The sequence below is a fragment of the Petaurus breviceps genome, unplaced genomic scaffold (assembly GCF_028583685.1).
Source record: "Petaurus breviceps papuanus isolate PSGF00001 unplaced genomic scaffold, PetGlider_PUasm1.0 187, whole genome shotgun sequence".
Classification (NCBI taxonomy): Eukaryota; Metazoa; Chordata; class Mammalia; order Diprotodontia; family Petauridae; genus Petaurus; species Petaurus breviceps.
This window is the reverse complement of record NW_027185799.1, coordinates 1,908,590-1,922,914: the sequence shown is the minus strand read 5'-3', so window position 1 is coordinate 1,922,914 and position 14,325 is coordinate 1,908,590. Positions and strand designations below refer to the sequence as shown.

General features: G+C 40.6%; 1 protein-coding gene across 2 annotated transcripts in view; it reads left to right on the top strand.

Moving 5' to 3' along the window:
- The window catches only part of ALDOB (aldolase, fructose-bisphosphate B), a 57,784-nt gene extending 44,540 nt beyond the window's left edge, over positions 1 to 13,244 (top strand). For both annotated transcript variants that reach the window (XM_069090625.1, XM_069090626.1), the window contains 8 exons: positions 2,435 to 2,556; positions 4,025 to 4,236; positions 4,923 to 4,977; positions 6,375 to 6,535; positions 8,886 to 8,969; positions 9,917 to 10,091; positions 11,139 to 11,338; positions 12,633 to 13,244. In XM_069090625.1, the coding sequence (XP_068946726.1) occupies positions 2,435 to 2,556; positions 4,025 to 4,236; positions 4,923 to 4,977; positions 6,375 to 6,535; positions 8,886 to 8,969; positions 9,917 to 10,091; positions 11,139 to 11,338; positions 12,633 to 12,728 (1,105 nt within the window). In that variant the 3' untranslated portion in view covers positions 12,729 to 13,244. The remainder of the gene's footprint in view (positions 1 to 2,434; positions 2,557 to 4,024; positions 4,237 to 4,922; positions 4,978 to 6,374; positions 6,536 to 8,885; positions 8,970 to 9,916; positions 10,092 to 11,138; positions 11,339 to 12,632) is intronic.
- Positions 13,245 to 14,325: the final 1,081 nt, after the last annotated feature.

Below are 14,325 nucleotides of genomic sequence, written 5' to 3'. Positions count from 1 at the left end.
AAACTGGAAAAAAAAAATCAGGTTTTTGTGGGGTTTTTTGTTTTGGTTTTTTTTTTTTTGCTTTTTGGAGAGGGGAAGGCTGGGCAATTGGGGTTAAGTGACTTGCCCAAAGTCACAACAGCTAGTAAGTGTTAAGTGTCTGAGGTCAGATTTGAATTCAGGTCCTCCTGACTCCAGGGCTGGTGCTCTATTCAGTGGATCAATTTGCTTTTAGTAGTGCCATGAAATCATCAGGAGGAAAAATAAAAACACAAAACAAAAGCAATCCATGGAAATAACCCATGCCCACCAGAAAATCATGTTTTCTTTACTGGCTATCCAGTTTTTATTTCAGATTCTTTCAGTACTTTCTCTGTGGTTAAAGGTTACTCAGTAGGCATATTCATAGTCCTGGTGTTTGTCTGTTTAGTATGCAGACAACTTTTCGCCTGAATATTCCTAAATATTAACCTCACATCACTAAATTCAAAATGCCCTGAGGTAAATCTGCCCCAGTTCTCCACCTTTACACAGGTAAATATCTCGACCATACAAGATGCATGACTGTCCATCCTCTTTAAGTTCTCCAGGAATAGAGACTATATAATTTTCCTTAGGAACCCAGTCCCCTACCTTTTTTTTTCTCCTACTTTAATTGTATGTTACTCCCTTTCTATAGGCCAGCCAAATTAGCTTTCCCTCTCTCCATCTCTGTCTTTACACTGGCTATCATTTGTGCCTATTATCAGCCAATCAAGTTTCCTTAAACCTAGTTTCCTTAAAAACTCAATTCAATCACTACCTTTTATATAAGGCCTTTTCTGATTCCGCCAGCTGCTATAACATCCCTCCCCCAATATTCTTAAATTTGTTTTGAATGTTTTCTATATACTTGTGTGTGTATATATATATATATATACATATATATATATATATATACATGTATGTCTGTATGAGAATGTAAGTTCACTGAGAGCAGGAATTGTATCACTTTTTTCTTTGTATAAGCACTCAATAGATGCTTGTTGATTGATTGATTTTCTTTGTATCCAACCAAAATCTCTCCCTCTTTGTTGTTGTTGAATCATTTCAAACCCCATTTAGGTTTTTTTTTTTTGTTTTGGGTTTTTTTTTTTTTTGCTTTTTGGAAGGGGGAAGGTAGGGCAATTGGGGTTAAGTAACTTGCCCAAGGTCACATGGCTAGTAAGTGTTAAGTATATGAGGCCGAATTTGAACTCAAGTCCTGACTCCAGGACCGGCTCTCTATTCACTGCACCACCTAGCCCCCTCTAAAATCTCTCCCTCTTAAAGTTTCAGGAGCTGTAGTAGATTTTTATAACATCCTTGAATGTTGTTTGAGTTGGTAGTGAGCTTCTTTAGGAGAGGAATTGATTTTCTTTTTGTCTTTGTATCCCAAGCATTCAGCACAGTGCCTGGCAGTAGTAGGCACTTAATAAATGCTCATTGAATTAATGTCCTGACTACTTTATTCTCTAACATCCTCAAGCTGTCACAGTACTTCTGTATCTAATTTCCAAACCAAAAATTGGGACATGTGGTCCAACAAAGAGTATGCTTTTTGAAAAGTCTCATTAAAGTGTACTTGTTTTTTTTTTCAAAATTGCGACTGTCTTGGAAAATATGGGGGGGAAATGGTCACCATGTCTACAGTGATGCAAGTTTCCAAAGGGTCTTGGGAAGGGTGTGGTCTGCAAATCACTCCATGGCAAGTGGGCATTGAAGATATAGAAATTCCTTTACCTATCTAGTCCATAAAGTTAAGGATCCTGCCCATATCACTTTCTAATAATGTACTTGCAGAATTTTAGAAGTAAGAAGGATCCCTAAATTCATCAAATCCAGTCCCCTTCACCTGGGACACCTTTGCTGCACCAGATTTAGAAATAGTCTGTTCTCTTATAGCCCTCAAGAGATTCACAAAACTTTTAAATGAAGGTCTTCTGACTCCAGATCCAATGGTCTTTGTACAACACTGACAGAAACAATTTTATTCATTAAACCTGAGAGAAGGTAGTTCTGGTCATCCCAAGGGTGCAGCCCCTAAGGGAGCAAAATGACAACTGCTCAAAATAAAGAATCTTCTAGGTAGTTGACACTTGATTCCAAGGCTTGGCCTACCTCCTCCCAGGAGAGGCCCTGCAGAAATACAAAACTGAGTTGTACAGAGTACACGAACCACTATGTCTCACTTAAAATTTCATTCTCTTTTGCAGCACCTAGTACAGATTCATGAATAGAGTGGTCCCCTTAGTAAACATTTGTTGATGATGATAATGATATAAATGATGGGTACATGTGTACATGTCTGTGTGACTTCCATTATGAGTTGGAATAGATGGTCTCTGAGATCTCTTCCAGTTCTGAGACTCTGATTCCTATAACTCAATTTTCCAAATATTATCATTTTTCTTTTTTCTTTCTCTTTCTCTTCTAGACCCACCACCATGGCCCACCGTTACCCAGCACTCACTGCAGAGCAGAAGAAGGAGCTCTCAGCCATTGCCAAACGCATTGTTGCTGATGGCAAGGGGATCCTGGCTGCAGATGAGTCTGTAGGTGAGTACAAAGGATATTGTGCTATATTCCATAACAAACTTCTAAAAAGTCACTATCCTTAGCAAAAGAAATCTTAATGTTTGATTCTTCATCCTTCTTCACAAATAGGGTAGACTCTCAGAGTAAAATTATGCATATAAATGCTTATGGGAAACTTTAGAGTGAAGGAGCCCAGACTCCATTGTTTTATCAAGTAAGAAGGCTGGTCTCCATCAGATTCCTTGACCCTCCCATCTATAGCCTAGCCTGACTATCAGGCTCCTAGACCTTCTTAAGCACGCACTGTGCAGGGCAGAGGGGGAGTGATCTCAGAAGGTATGAACCAAAGAAGCAGCATCTGTTGACTCTGGGCCACACACTTGATCACAGATCATTCCTTAGTACTTCAGGCAGATTGGTAGCACAGTCAGGCACACAGAATCCATCCCTTTGCTTAACAGAAGGAAACCCATGGGACAAGTGAAACACTAATGGTCAGAAAGAGAAAGACCACCAGGAATACTCATCCTTCCACCTTCCCCACGGTCTTGTGACTTGACTTGGATGAAGCCCTGTCCATGTCTTTCCACCTCCACCAATCCTAAGCACTATATAGTTTTGTGAATGTTTTTTGTCCTCCATTTTCCCCTTCCTCTCTCCAAGTACTCTATCCCTTTGAACAGAAACTACCGGGTTCATATACCGCCTTCTCTGTTGGGCTAACAAATTCCTTAAAATTTCTTTACTTCCTTCCTTCCTAATCTACTAGAGTATAGTTCACTGGCAAATTGTTAAGCAAGTGAGCAATTTGGAGTTAGGACCAGATTACCAAACTGGGGTCAGAAGTACAAAAATCTGAAACAGGAGCAGAGGCAAAAATGCAGCAAACAGAAAGTGAGATTCAGGTCAAATCACTGAACCGAAATCAGGAATCCTCTTATCACAGAGGCCGAATTTGGGCCTACCCAGAGTCAATTTGTCCACCCAGTACTGAGTGGTGAAGGTCTTAAATACCTGGTTGTAGTTAGTATAAATAATGACTCACCTGACCCTGGCTGGCAGGTTCCACTAGATGGGCCCAGCCTACCTGCTCCCCTACTGGGTTTTGACTGAGATCCATTGGTGTGTCCTTTCCATAGAGTGTTTGAAGTTTTTAAGATTTCTAGGTCAAAAAGATCTTTGGCATTTATATAGTGCTTTAATGTTTGCAAAGTACTTTATATATATGATCTCAGAACAAGAAGTCAAGTGCCATAGATATCAGCATCCCTAATTTACAAAGGAGAAAAATGAGTGGTCAAGTGACTTGCTCAGGGTCACATAGCTAGAAAATGTCTGAAGTGGAATTCAAACCGAGGTCTTTTTGATTCCAAGTCCAGAACTTTATCTATTATGCTGTACCACATTAATGAAGCTAGAGGGGATTGTTCTCAGACATCATATTGATCCATTCCTCTCCCTGTCTTCCATATCTTGCTGCCTGTTTTAGGTACCATGGGCAACCGCCTGCAGAGGATCAAGGTAGAAAACACGGAAGAAAACCGCCGTCAGTTCCGAGAAATTCTCTTCTCTGTGGACAAATCCATCAACCAGAGCATTGGGGGTGTGATCCTTTTCCATGAGACTCTCTATCAGAAGGATAGCCAAGGAAAGTGGTTCAGAGACATCCTCAAGGAAAAAGGGATCGTGGTGGGGATCAAGGTCAGTGCACTCAGTAAACGCATCACTTACACTAGAATCCAAAATGTTTGTGTCTCTCTCCCTATATGAAATACTGGGGTAAAACTGAAGTCAAGCAAACCCTTCAAATACGGTTTCTTCTCCTACCATACATTATCCTACATTCCCACCAAATCTGTCCCTTCCCTAGCCCAGGGGTGGGGAACCTGTGGCCTTGAGGCTACATGTGGCCCTTTAAGCCCTCAAGTGCAGCCCTTTGATTGAATCCAAACTTCACAGGACAAATCCCCTTAATAAAAGAATTTGTTCTGTAAAACTTGGACTCAATCAAAAGGCTACACTCAAGGACCTAGAGAGGCCACATGTGACCTTAAGGTTGCAGGTTCCCCACCCCTGCCTTGCCCTTCCGGTTCTTTTCTCCAAAGCTATCCTAAACTTTTTCAATATCTCCATATCCCAGGCTTGTATCTTGGTCACCACCTAAGATGGAATACTTTCTTTAGCAAAAGACTCCTATATACTCCCTACAGCCGGTACCCCTGTACTTAATTTCCATAGTCTTCTTTCTTATACAAACACCATCTCATAATGCAGTGCCTTTGGTTGGGCAGAGTCTTGCAATGAGAGTAACTGAATTAAGAAAGTCTCGATCATTGCCATCTTCATTCTCTGGCATCTACTGAATGTTCATAATCTCTTTTTCATAGCTGGACCAAGGTGGTGCTCCCCTGGCAGGAACAAATGAAGAAACCACCATTCAAGGTGAGAATACTGCTTCCTGTGATAGGGCATCCCTGCATGTGTTGGACATGCAAGAGGAAGAATGAGAGCAAACGGTAGAAAGGAAAGCAGCTAAAATTTACAAAAGATTTTATGAGTGTGCATGTACCAGCAAATATTCAAACAACAAACACTTACTGAGCACCACTAGGGACAAAGCCCTGTGCTAAGCTTTGTAAAAGATGAATAACATACAACTGCCCATAAAAACATTCAAATAGGGGAGACAAGATATAACACCATTAAAAGTTAGGTAAAATAACTTTTATGTAGTACTTTAAAGTTTATGAAATGTAATGCATATCACACATGTGAATTATATATATACATATCAGTGTATATATGTACATACATGTATATGCACATATAACATAAATTTGTAAACTTTATGTATGAATATGTATATACAACATACAGATGTGTGCATAATATGAGTGTGATTTTAGTTTGTGCTGTTACTTAACTTTTGAGTTACCAATTTTGAGCTATTATTTAATATGCATATATACAGATATAAGTATATATGTGATGATCCACATTTACAATGTATAATATGTGGAGGTCTATATATGTATCTCCATATACATACAGATATACATATATGCATGTGTGTATCTCTGTGTATGTTTATATATAAAGTCTCCTTTGAACCTGATAGCAAGCCTAGGACTGTTATTGAATCCTAGCTCTTCCACTTACTACCTATATGGACTTTGGAAAGTCACTTCATCTTTCTTGATCTCAGTTTCCTCATCTGTTAAAGTCACGTGAAGTCTCACATTTGATCCTGACAGCCACCCTGTGAGATGGGAAGAACAGGTGCTTATTTTGCAAATGAGAAAACTGAGTCACAGAGAAGGCAAAGTGATTTGTCTAATGTCAAATAGCTAATACATGATAGGGCTTGGACTTGACCCCAGGCTGGTGGCTTAGATGTATGGTTTACCTGAAAATCGTGGCCTATTCCTGCATTCCTGTACCATTCCAAAACACAGTTCCTCAGTAACTGGGGTCAAGAGGTCATTTCTTCTTTTTGGTGAATGTGTAACTCAAAATGACTATTTTTATACCTGCCCTTAAAACTCTTGAAAGCTTGGCTAAAGACTTACTGAGAGCATGGACAATCCCATCTGTGTCGTGTCACATGCAACTTAATTGCTTAGGCTTTTCAGCACATAAATGAGTCACAGAGGGAAGGCTGAGCTTCAAGAACAGAGAGAGGGGAATGTATCCTGAGTTCAGAGAAGCCAAGGAGCTAGCAAGAGAGGGTGAGGTGCCAAATGGTTACTTCCAGTCCCTAGGCCTTCCAATTAGAGGCTCCATGCACTATATAGCAGGTTCTCAGAGAAGCCTTTTCTCCCACTTTTTGTGGTTTGCAGGTTTGGATGGACTTTCTCAGCGTTGTGCCCAGTACAAGAAGGATGGTGTTGACTTTGGAAAGTGGCGGGCTGTTCTGAAGATTGCTGACCAGTGTCCCTCCAGCCTGGCCATCCAGGAGAATGCCAATGCACTGGCCCGCTATGCTAGCATCTGCCAGCAGGTATTGCTCTAGGCCTCCCATAGATACTCTGGTGTCCCATGACAGCTTTCACGTCCCTCATTCTGAAGAATCGTAAAGGTTTAAGGGAGAATGACAACCTCGTTGTTGCTGGACAACTCATGGTAAACCATAATGACAGTTGAACTAGATGGATCCCTCATTCATGGGCATGACAATAGACACACTGGATTTAGGAGAAGGAGCCATCTAGAGTCCTGCCTCTCCAGAGGAATGTTAGTGTCCTTCAGTTTGAATGATGGAGTTTATAAGGCCCCTTCTTCCTCCATTTTCAACATACTTTTCTTAAATTTTATTTTTTTTCATCTAGCAAAAAATCTATTTTTTTCTCTCTCCCATTTCTCTTTCTGCCCCTACTATTGAAAAATAATAACAATGAGAAAACCCTTATAGCAAATATACATAGTCAAGGAAAACAAATTCCCACATTGGCCAGACATTTCCAAATACATAGATACGTAGATTCATAGATACACATACATGTATATGTGTGTATATGTATGCATGTACATATATACATATATTATTAAATGGGTGCAATGCTTCCTCTTTGGTCCTCTGGAATCATGGCTATTCATTGCATTGATCAGAGCTCTTAAAGTCTTTCAAAGTTGTCTTTACATCATGGTTGTTATTATATAAATTGATCTGGTTCTTCTCACTTCACTCTATATCAGTCCATAAAAATTTTTCCAGGTTTCTATGAAGCCATGTCTTTCTTCATTTCTTATGGCACAATAGTATTCTATTACCTTTATATTCTTTAAGTCATTCATCCACTCCCCAATTACTAGGAACCATTTTAGTTTTCACTAACACACAAACACACACAAAGTTGCTACAAACATTTTTGTTTGTATGGGTACTTTCCCTCAACATTTGCTCTAGAAATTTATGTGGAATTTTTTCTTTCTGTCTGGCTAAGAAACTCACTTAAAAATGTGCCTTCTTTCTTTTGAGGTTGGGTCTCCTCTCTAGCCTAGGCTAGAAGTACAGGGGCCACTCACAGACCTGATTCCAATACTGATTGGCATGGAATCTTTGACCTGCTCTGTTGATCTAGGTTAAGTCAGGTCACCCCTCATCCTGGTGGCCCTCCAGTAGACTTTAACCCTGCTGTAGCTTGGAAATCTTTAACCTAAGTGATCTGCCTGCCTCAGTTTCCCCAGGAGCAGGGACAACTGCCATGCATCAACACACCTGGCTCCTTTTTCATTTTTAATACCATTTCACCACACTTTGGCACTCTTTTCCCAATGCCAGAAACAATCAATATCCAACTGCTTTTCAGATTTCACCATGATGTTTGCTCCAAGCAAGAGTGATAGGAGCTGATTGAGACCTGCGGCCTAGCATGAAGGCCACTAAACTGTGAGGGGGTCCTCCCCTCCAGCTCACAGAGTCTTTGGCTGTGCCAAATCCTTCCCAGCTCCTGATGGGTGTTTTGAGCCCAGACTAAGTCACATACATTATACATGTATTGAGTGCCAACTATGTGCAAGAAGCAGTGCATAGAATGTGGACTTGTAGTCAAGATGTCCTGAGTTTAAATCTGGTCTATGACACTAGCTGTGTGATCTTGAGCAGATAATTTAACCTGTTTACCTCAGTTTCCTCATCTGTAAAGTGGAGATAACAATAGCATATACCCCAAGGGTTGTTAATGAGGCTAAAACTAAATATTTGTAAAGTCGTTTGCGAAACTTAAGCCTTATATAAATGCTGGCTATTATTATTAAGATCCTATGTTTGGCACTGAAGATAGAAATATAGGTGCAACATGGACCTTGCTGTCAGGTAGCTTACAATCAAACGAGGGGAGATGGGATGTCAGTGTGTGTCACCTGGGAGTAGGTTAGTGTCAGAATCCCTTTGGAGGCTACTGGTGTGGATGAGAGGTTGTCTGGACTCCTACTGGACTCCTCATTTGCTTCTGGACACTGCCCAGTAGTGACTGAGGCTGTAAGGCCTCATCTTTCTAGGGTCTTCTCCCGTCAGGCTCACAAGCACTCAGTGAAGACTTTTATTTTCCCCCTCCTACTTGGAGGGCATTGTTTATAATAACCTCCAAAAGTTGTCATTAGAGGTCTGTAGCAAGTAGGTAGACAAGAAAATTTCGTGCTTAGCAGCTGTTTCATTTTCTCCTCACTCATTTTAAGGAGAGATAATTTTTACTTTGCTGAATTTTTCATTCGTTTGCTGTTCCACAAACACCCAGCTGTTTTGTTTTCACAAAGAGGCTTCCTTTTATACTGACTGGTTTCCCTGGTTCTCCACTCCCTAAAAGGGCTGCAGGGCAATCTAATGTCCATCTCTTCTGTTCCCTCTTCAGAACGGACTGGTGCCTATTGTGGAGCCAGAAGTCATCCCCGATGGAGACCATGACCTCGAGCATTGCCAGTACGTCTCTGAGAAGGTAACTCCTGGCTGTTAGAGAAGAGTTCTCACTGATGTCAAAACCCAAATGGATAAGAATCGATCCAGGCTCACTTTAAATTATTTAGGTAGTCCAGTAAAGGACTTCTTTTGTTTTGAGAACAGTCAGCAAAAACTAAAGCTGCCCTTGCCAAATTTATCCATCTCAGGGCAAATGTATAACTTTCCAACTTTCTTAACCTGAAACAGGAGCTACCCTAAACCCATAGACAGAGATGAGTGTGTAGGAAGAGGCAGTTTTTAATGGAATTTGTCTGAAAACCATAATAGAGAGAGAGGAAACAAGGGGGAGCAAAAAGAGAGAGGACAAAAGAAAGGTAGAAGCTTTGAAAAAGTCACATCCCCTCTCTAGGCTATAATTTCTCAATCTGTAAAATGAAAGGGAGTAAACTAAGCTATCTGCCAACTTTATGCTCTGGAATGCTATGATTTTTTTGACCACTCAATTGTTATAGGGAGTAGGGGTAGAATTCATAAAGGAAGTAAAGCGTAGTGAGTAGTATTATATTTGTAAGTCAGTCAGGAGCTGGGAGTCAAATCCTGAGTCTACCTCTAGCTATGTGACCCTGAGCAAGTCCCTTAACCTCTATTTGCCTCAGTTTCCTAATTTGTAAAATAAAGATAATAAACAGCATCCACCTCCCAGGGTTATTGTGAGGATAAAACAAGATAATAATTGTAATAATAATTATAAATGATTTAGCACAGGGCCTGACACATAGTAAATGATTTAATAAATGTTAGCTATTATTATCTCTGAGCTGACTGGAACTAAAAGTTACTGGGGAATTCATGGCCCAGTTGTTACAGGACATGTTTGCTGTAGAGGAGAACATATAGGGCTATGATTAGAATAATGTAAGGGGAGTGCCCAAGACAAAACAAAACACTGTTTGATCTTTCCCCTTGACCTTTTACCTTCATTAGGTCCTGGCCGCTGTCTACAAGGCCCTGAATGACCACCATGTCTACTTGGAGGGAACACTCCTGAAGCCCAACATGGTGACAGCTGGACATGCCTGCACCAAGAAGTATACCCCTGAACAGGTGGCTCTGGCCACTGTCACAGCTCTCCACCGAACAGTCCCTGCTGCTGTTCCAGGTAATGCTTTTTTTCTATCCCATGTGCCCCAGATGTCTGTGAGCCTGGCTTCTTTTCTTTTCTTTTTTTTTTTTTTAAGCAATTGGGGTTAAGTAACTTGCTCAAGGTTACACGGCCAGGTGTTTCTGGGTGGGTGCTAAGCGTCTGAGCCCGGGGTTCGATCTCCAGGTGTTCTCAACACTGGAGCCAGTGCTCTTACTCGCTGTGCTACCTGGCCGCCCCTGAGCTTGGCTTCTTTTCAGCCTTTTTGTTCCTGCTTCTGAAAGGGTTTTAGAGTACTTCCTTCACAATTGTTTCTTAAATAGTTAGCAACGATATCTCAAGCCATACATCTCACAAATGGAGAAAAAAAAAAAGCAAAACGCTTGTAACAGATGTGCATAGTCAAGCAAAGCAATTACCCACAGTGGCCATGTCCCAAAATGTATGTCTCATTCTGAACTCTGAGAACATCAGCTCTCTGTCAAAAGGTAGGCACCATGTGTCATACACAGACAGGTCTGTGGAATCATGGTTGGTCAGTTCATTGATCGTAATTCTGAAGTCTTTCAACATTGTTTTCTTTATAATGTTGATATTGAATAAATTGTTCTCTGGGTTCTACTCATTTCCCTTTCTGTCAGTTCATATGAGTCCTCCCAGGTTTCTCTGAAACCATACCCTTTTCCATTTCTTATGAAGTAATGATATTCCATAATATTCTATTCCATTCAAATATTGTTCAGTTCAACTAACATTTATTATATCTACTGAGTATAGAGCCCCCAAACTTTAGGTGCTGTGGGAAATATGAAGATGAGCTAAATCTATTTCTATCCCAGTTATCCCCAAATTCTGCATTTCTTCATTTTCCAAGCCAACACAATACATACATCCTCCTTCAACAAAATCAGTTTCACACATAAATCAAGCAAAAAAAGGAAATGAGAGACAGTTTGCATTCACTTTTGCATGGTGTGTAGCACTCCCCAAGTTCCACCAAACCCTATAGATGATGATGGCTAGTTGTATTTAGCTCTCATTTTCAAGGGTTTTCCCTTTTTCCAGGCATCTGCTTTCTATCTGGAGGGATGAGTGAAGAAGATGCAACTCTTAATCTAAATGCCATCAACCTTTGCCAACTGCCTAAGCCCTGGAAGCTAAGTTTCTCCTATGGGCGGGCCCTGCAGGCCAGTGCACTTGCTGCCTGGGGGGGTAAAGCTGCAAACAAGAAGGCAACCCAGGAGGCATTTTTGAAGCGGGCTCAGGTAAGGAACCCAGCTCTCTTCTCTTCCCGGACAGACTGTTTCTTCTGCTTTCCAACTGCAATTTACAATTTGATTTGTAGCAAATCAGAATGGCTCTTGATATTCTTAGCAATGCCTTGCATTGTGAATGAACATAAAGGCAAAGTGGACAGTGGAGTGATTTGGGGGATTGACACAACAGACATGGTGAAAGGTTAAGGAGAGCAAGAGAGTCTGGAATGTTAGTGAAGACTTCATTAAGGTCACTAGAGTCTAGACTAGATAGGTAGTCAAGTAAAGGCAGAAGGAGGTTAATGGACTGAGGAGTCATAGGAACTTTACATTTAGATCTGGAAAGGACCTTATACACCATCTAGTTCAGCCCTTATTTTATATATGAAAAAACGGAGGCCCAAAAGTTCTTGCTTAAAGTCACATAGGTAGTAAATAGAAGAGGTGGGATTTAAACTCATGTTCTCTGACCTCAAATCCATTATTCTTTCTAATCTGAATTAGGAGGGAATGAGAACCCAGAGGGAAGTCATAGTGAGCTCAGAGTGCTAGTTCAGCACTTTAGGTTCAGTGAATTAGAGAGGCAGAAGATAAAATGGCTGTGATTGGCCAGAGGGAGTTCCAAGTTGGAGAAATCTAAAGGGCAGCAGTGTCCTGTGACAGTAAGGTCCAGGGAGTGAGTCCAGTGATATATGACTGATAGATGAAGTACAGAGGGAGGTTTAGAGATTCAAGGACAGGGAGGATGCGGGCTAAAGGTATGATGCATCATCAACCAGAATGTGGAAGTTACATAGGAGGATGGCAGAGGGTCATGAGATAGAACACGAGTCCAGTGTTAAGGGAAAGAGGAACACAAAGTGGCTCGTAGAGGGGCAGCAAATAATAGTAATGAAGCAACTAAGTGATGCAATGGATAGAATTTCGGATTTGGAGTCAGGAAAATCTGAGTACAAATCTTGACCCTGACATCATGTGACCTTGGACAAGTCATTTAACTCTTCAGCCTCAGTTTCCTCATCTGTAAAATGGAGATAATAATAGAGCACCTACCTCACAGGTTTGTTTTGAGGATTAAATGAGATAATATATGTCAGGTGCTTTGCAAACTTTCAAGTGATATACAAATGCTAGTTATTATTATCATGCAGTACAAACCAAAGTTATGAATTCTAAAAGAGGAGAAAAAAGAGACAGTATCATATTGATTGTTCAGGACAGACAATGATAAATAAACATGGAGAAACTACTGGGTTTGTTTGTTTTTTAATTAACCAAGATCCTCTTTCTTCTTGTGTTTCAGGCAAACTGCCAGGCAGCCAAAGGGCAGTATGTTCACACAGGATCATCTAGTTCTGCTGCCAGTCAGTCCCTTTTCACTCCCTGCTACACCTACTAGTGTGGTAGGAATCTCTCCCCGACTGTTGCCCCAGTTCCTCTTCACATGTTATTAGGAAGCTACTGAGAAGTGAATATATTTAAATCCAGATTGTAAATTGTATAAAAATTCTGATTGGACTTACTGGCAACACAATGCACTTTAAATCCTTAAATTCAGAGTGAACATTAGTTTTCTACACACACACACACACACACACACACACTCACTCACTCACTCACACATCTCCCCACCCTTCCTCTAATCCTTTTCCCAAGGACCTGAAACCAATTTTCACAAAGCTGTTCTTTGCTGGTGGGGAAGTTGGATAACAGTTTCAACCCTGTCTCAGTGATGCTCCTTCCCTGCAGCTTAAGAGTAATTAGATTTTTTTAAAGCCACTTTTCTGCCATGAATAAGTCATCAAATGAAACACCTTTTAAAAGCTGTGGACTGATGAGTATTTCTTATCAAGTAATCCTGGCCATCTGCAGAACAATACTTGCATTGGAAAATAAATAAAACATTTTATAAACACTTGGTATGTATCATGTCGTCTTTTGGTATTTTCAAGATGGCTCACTATATTTGTTTATGTCCAATGTAGATTCAGTTGCATACACTATCCTTGCTTGCACTTGTGTTTGTTTTGTTAGTTTAATTTTCAATTAAAGTAATTCACACCCAAAATTAGAAGAGACTTAAGGCAATGTGGTAACAGGGGAAGGAGTGCCAGCTTTTGAGTCAGAGGACCTGAATTCAGATCTTCATTCTGGCCTTGGACAAATCACTTTTCTCTATATGCCTGTTACTTTATCCTTAAAATGAGGCAGTTGTATGAGATGACCTCTAAAGTCACTTCCAGCTCTAAATTTGTGGTCCTCTGATCTATCTATCTCATTTGACAGATGAAGAAAATGAGATCTGTACATGTGAAGTGACTTCCCAAGGTCACAAAGCTAGGGAAGCCTGGAGCTAGAACCTTGGGCACATAGGTCCCTTTTCAGAACTGGAAATATTTAGCTGAAAAATTATTGTCCATTCATGACATGCAGTGCCCTACTGTATGTTTACTTCCATTCTAAGACCAAAGTTTTTAATTCAATCCCTTTAAATAGCTCACCTACCTTCCCACAAAATTATGTACAAGTGCTAGAGACTGTATTCTAAACCCTGGTCTGCTATTTTAGAATTGAGGTCATGGTGAAGGTCCTGGAAATTCTTTGACCTTGCCTGGCTTTCTGCTCTACGTTTATTTTTAAAGTCTAAGTTGGTTTATGAACTACTTGTACATCTATATTGGTTTCTCCAAACAAATACCATTTTTCCTTTTCATTGACATTGTTTGCCTTTTTTATTGTTGTTGTTGTCTTTAGTATTTAATCCTTGAGTATTTCCCATCCCTCCTGGTCCGACCGCCTCAAGTACTGTAGTTCATGGGAGCTTACCTAGTTCACGGAGGAGTTGCACCTCTGGGGTGAGGCTTTCCTAAGCCCTTGGCAGGGTTCCTTATCCACCTTTGATGTCCACCTGTCACCTAACTTTCACCTGTGGCTCCAAGAAGCTGTAGTATGCTTAATGGCCACACACTGGTAAACTGTCTTAGCAGATGGACTAA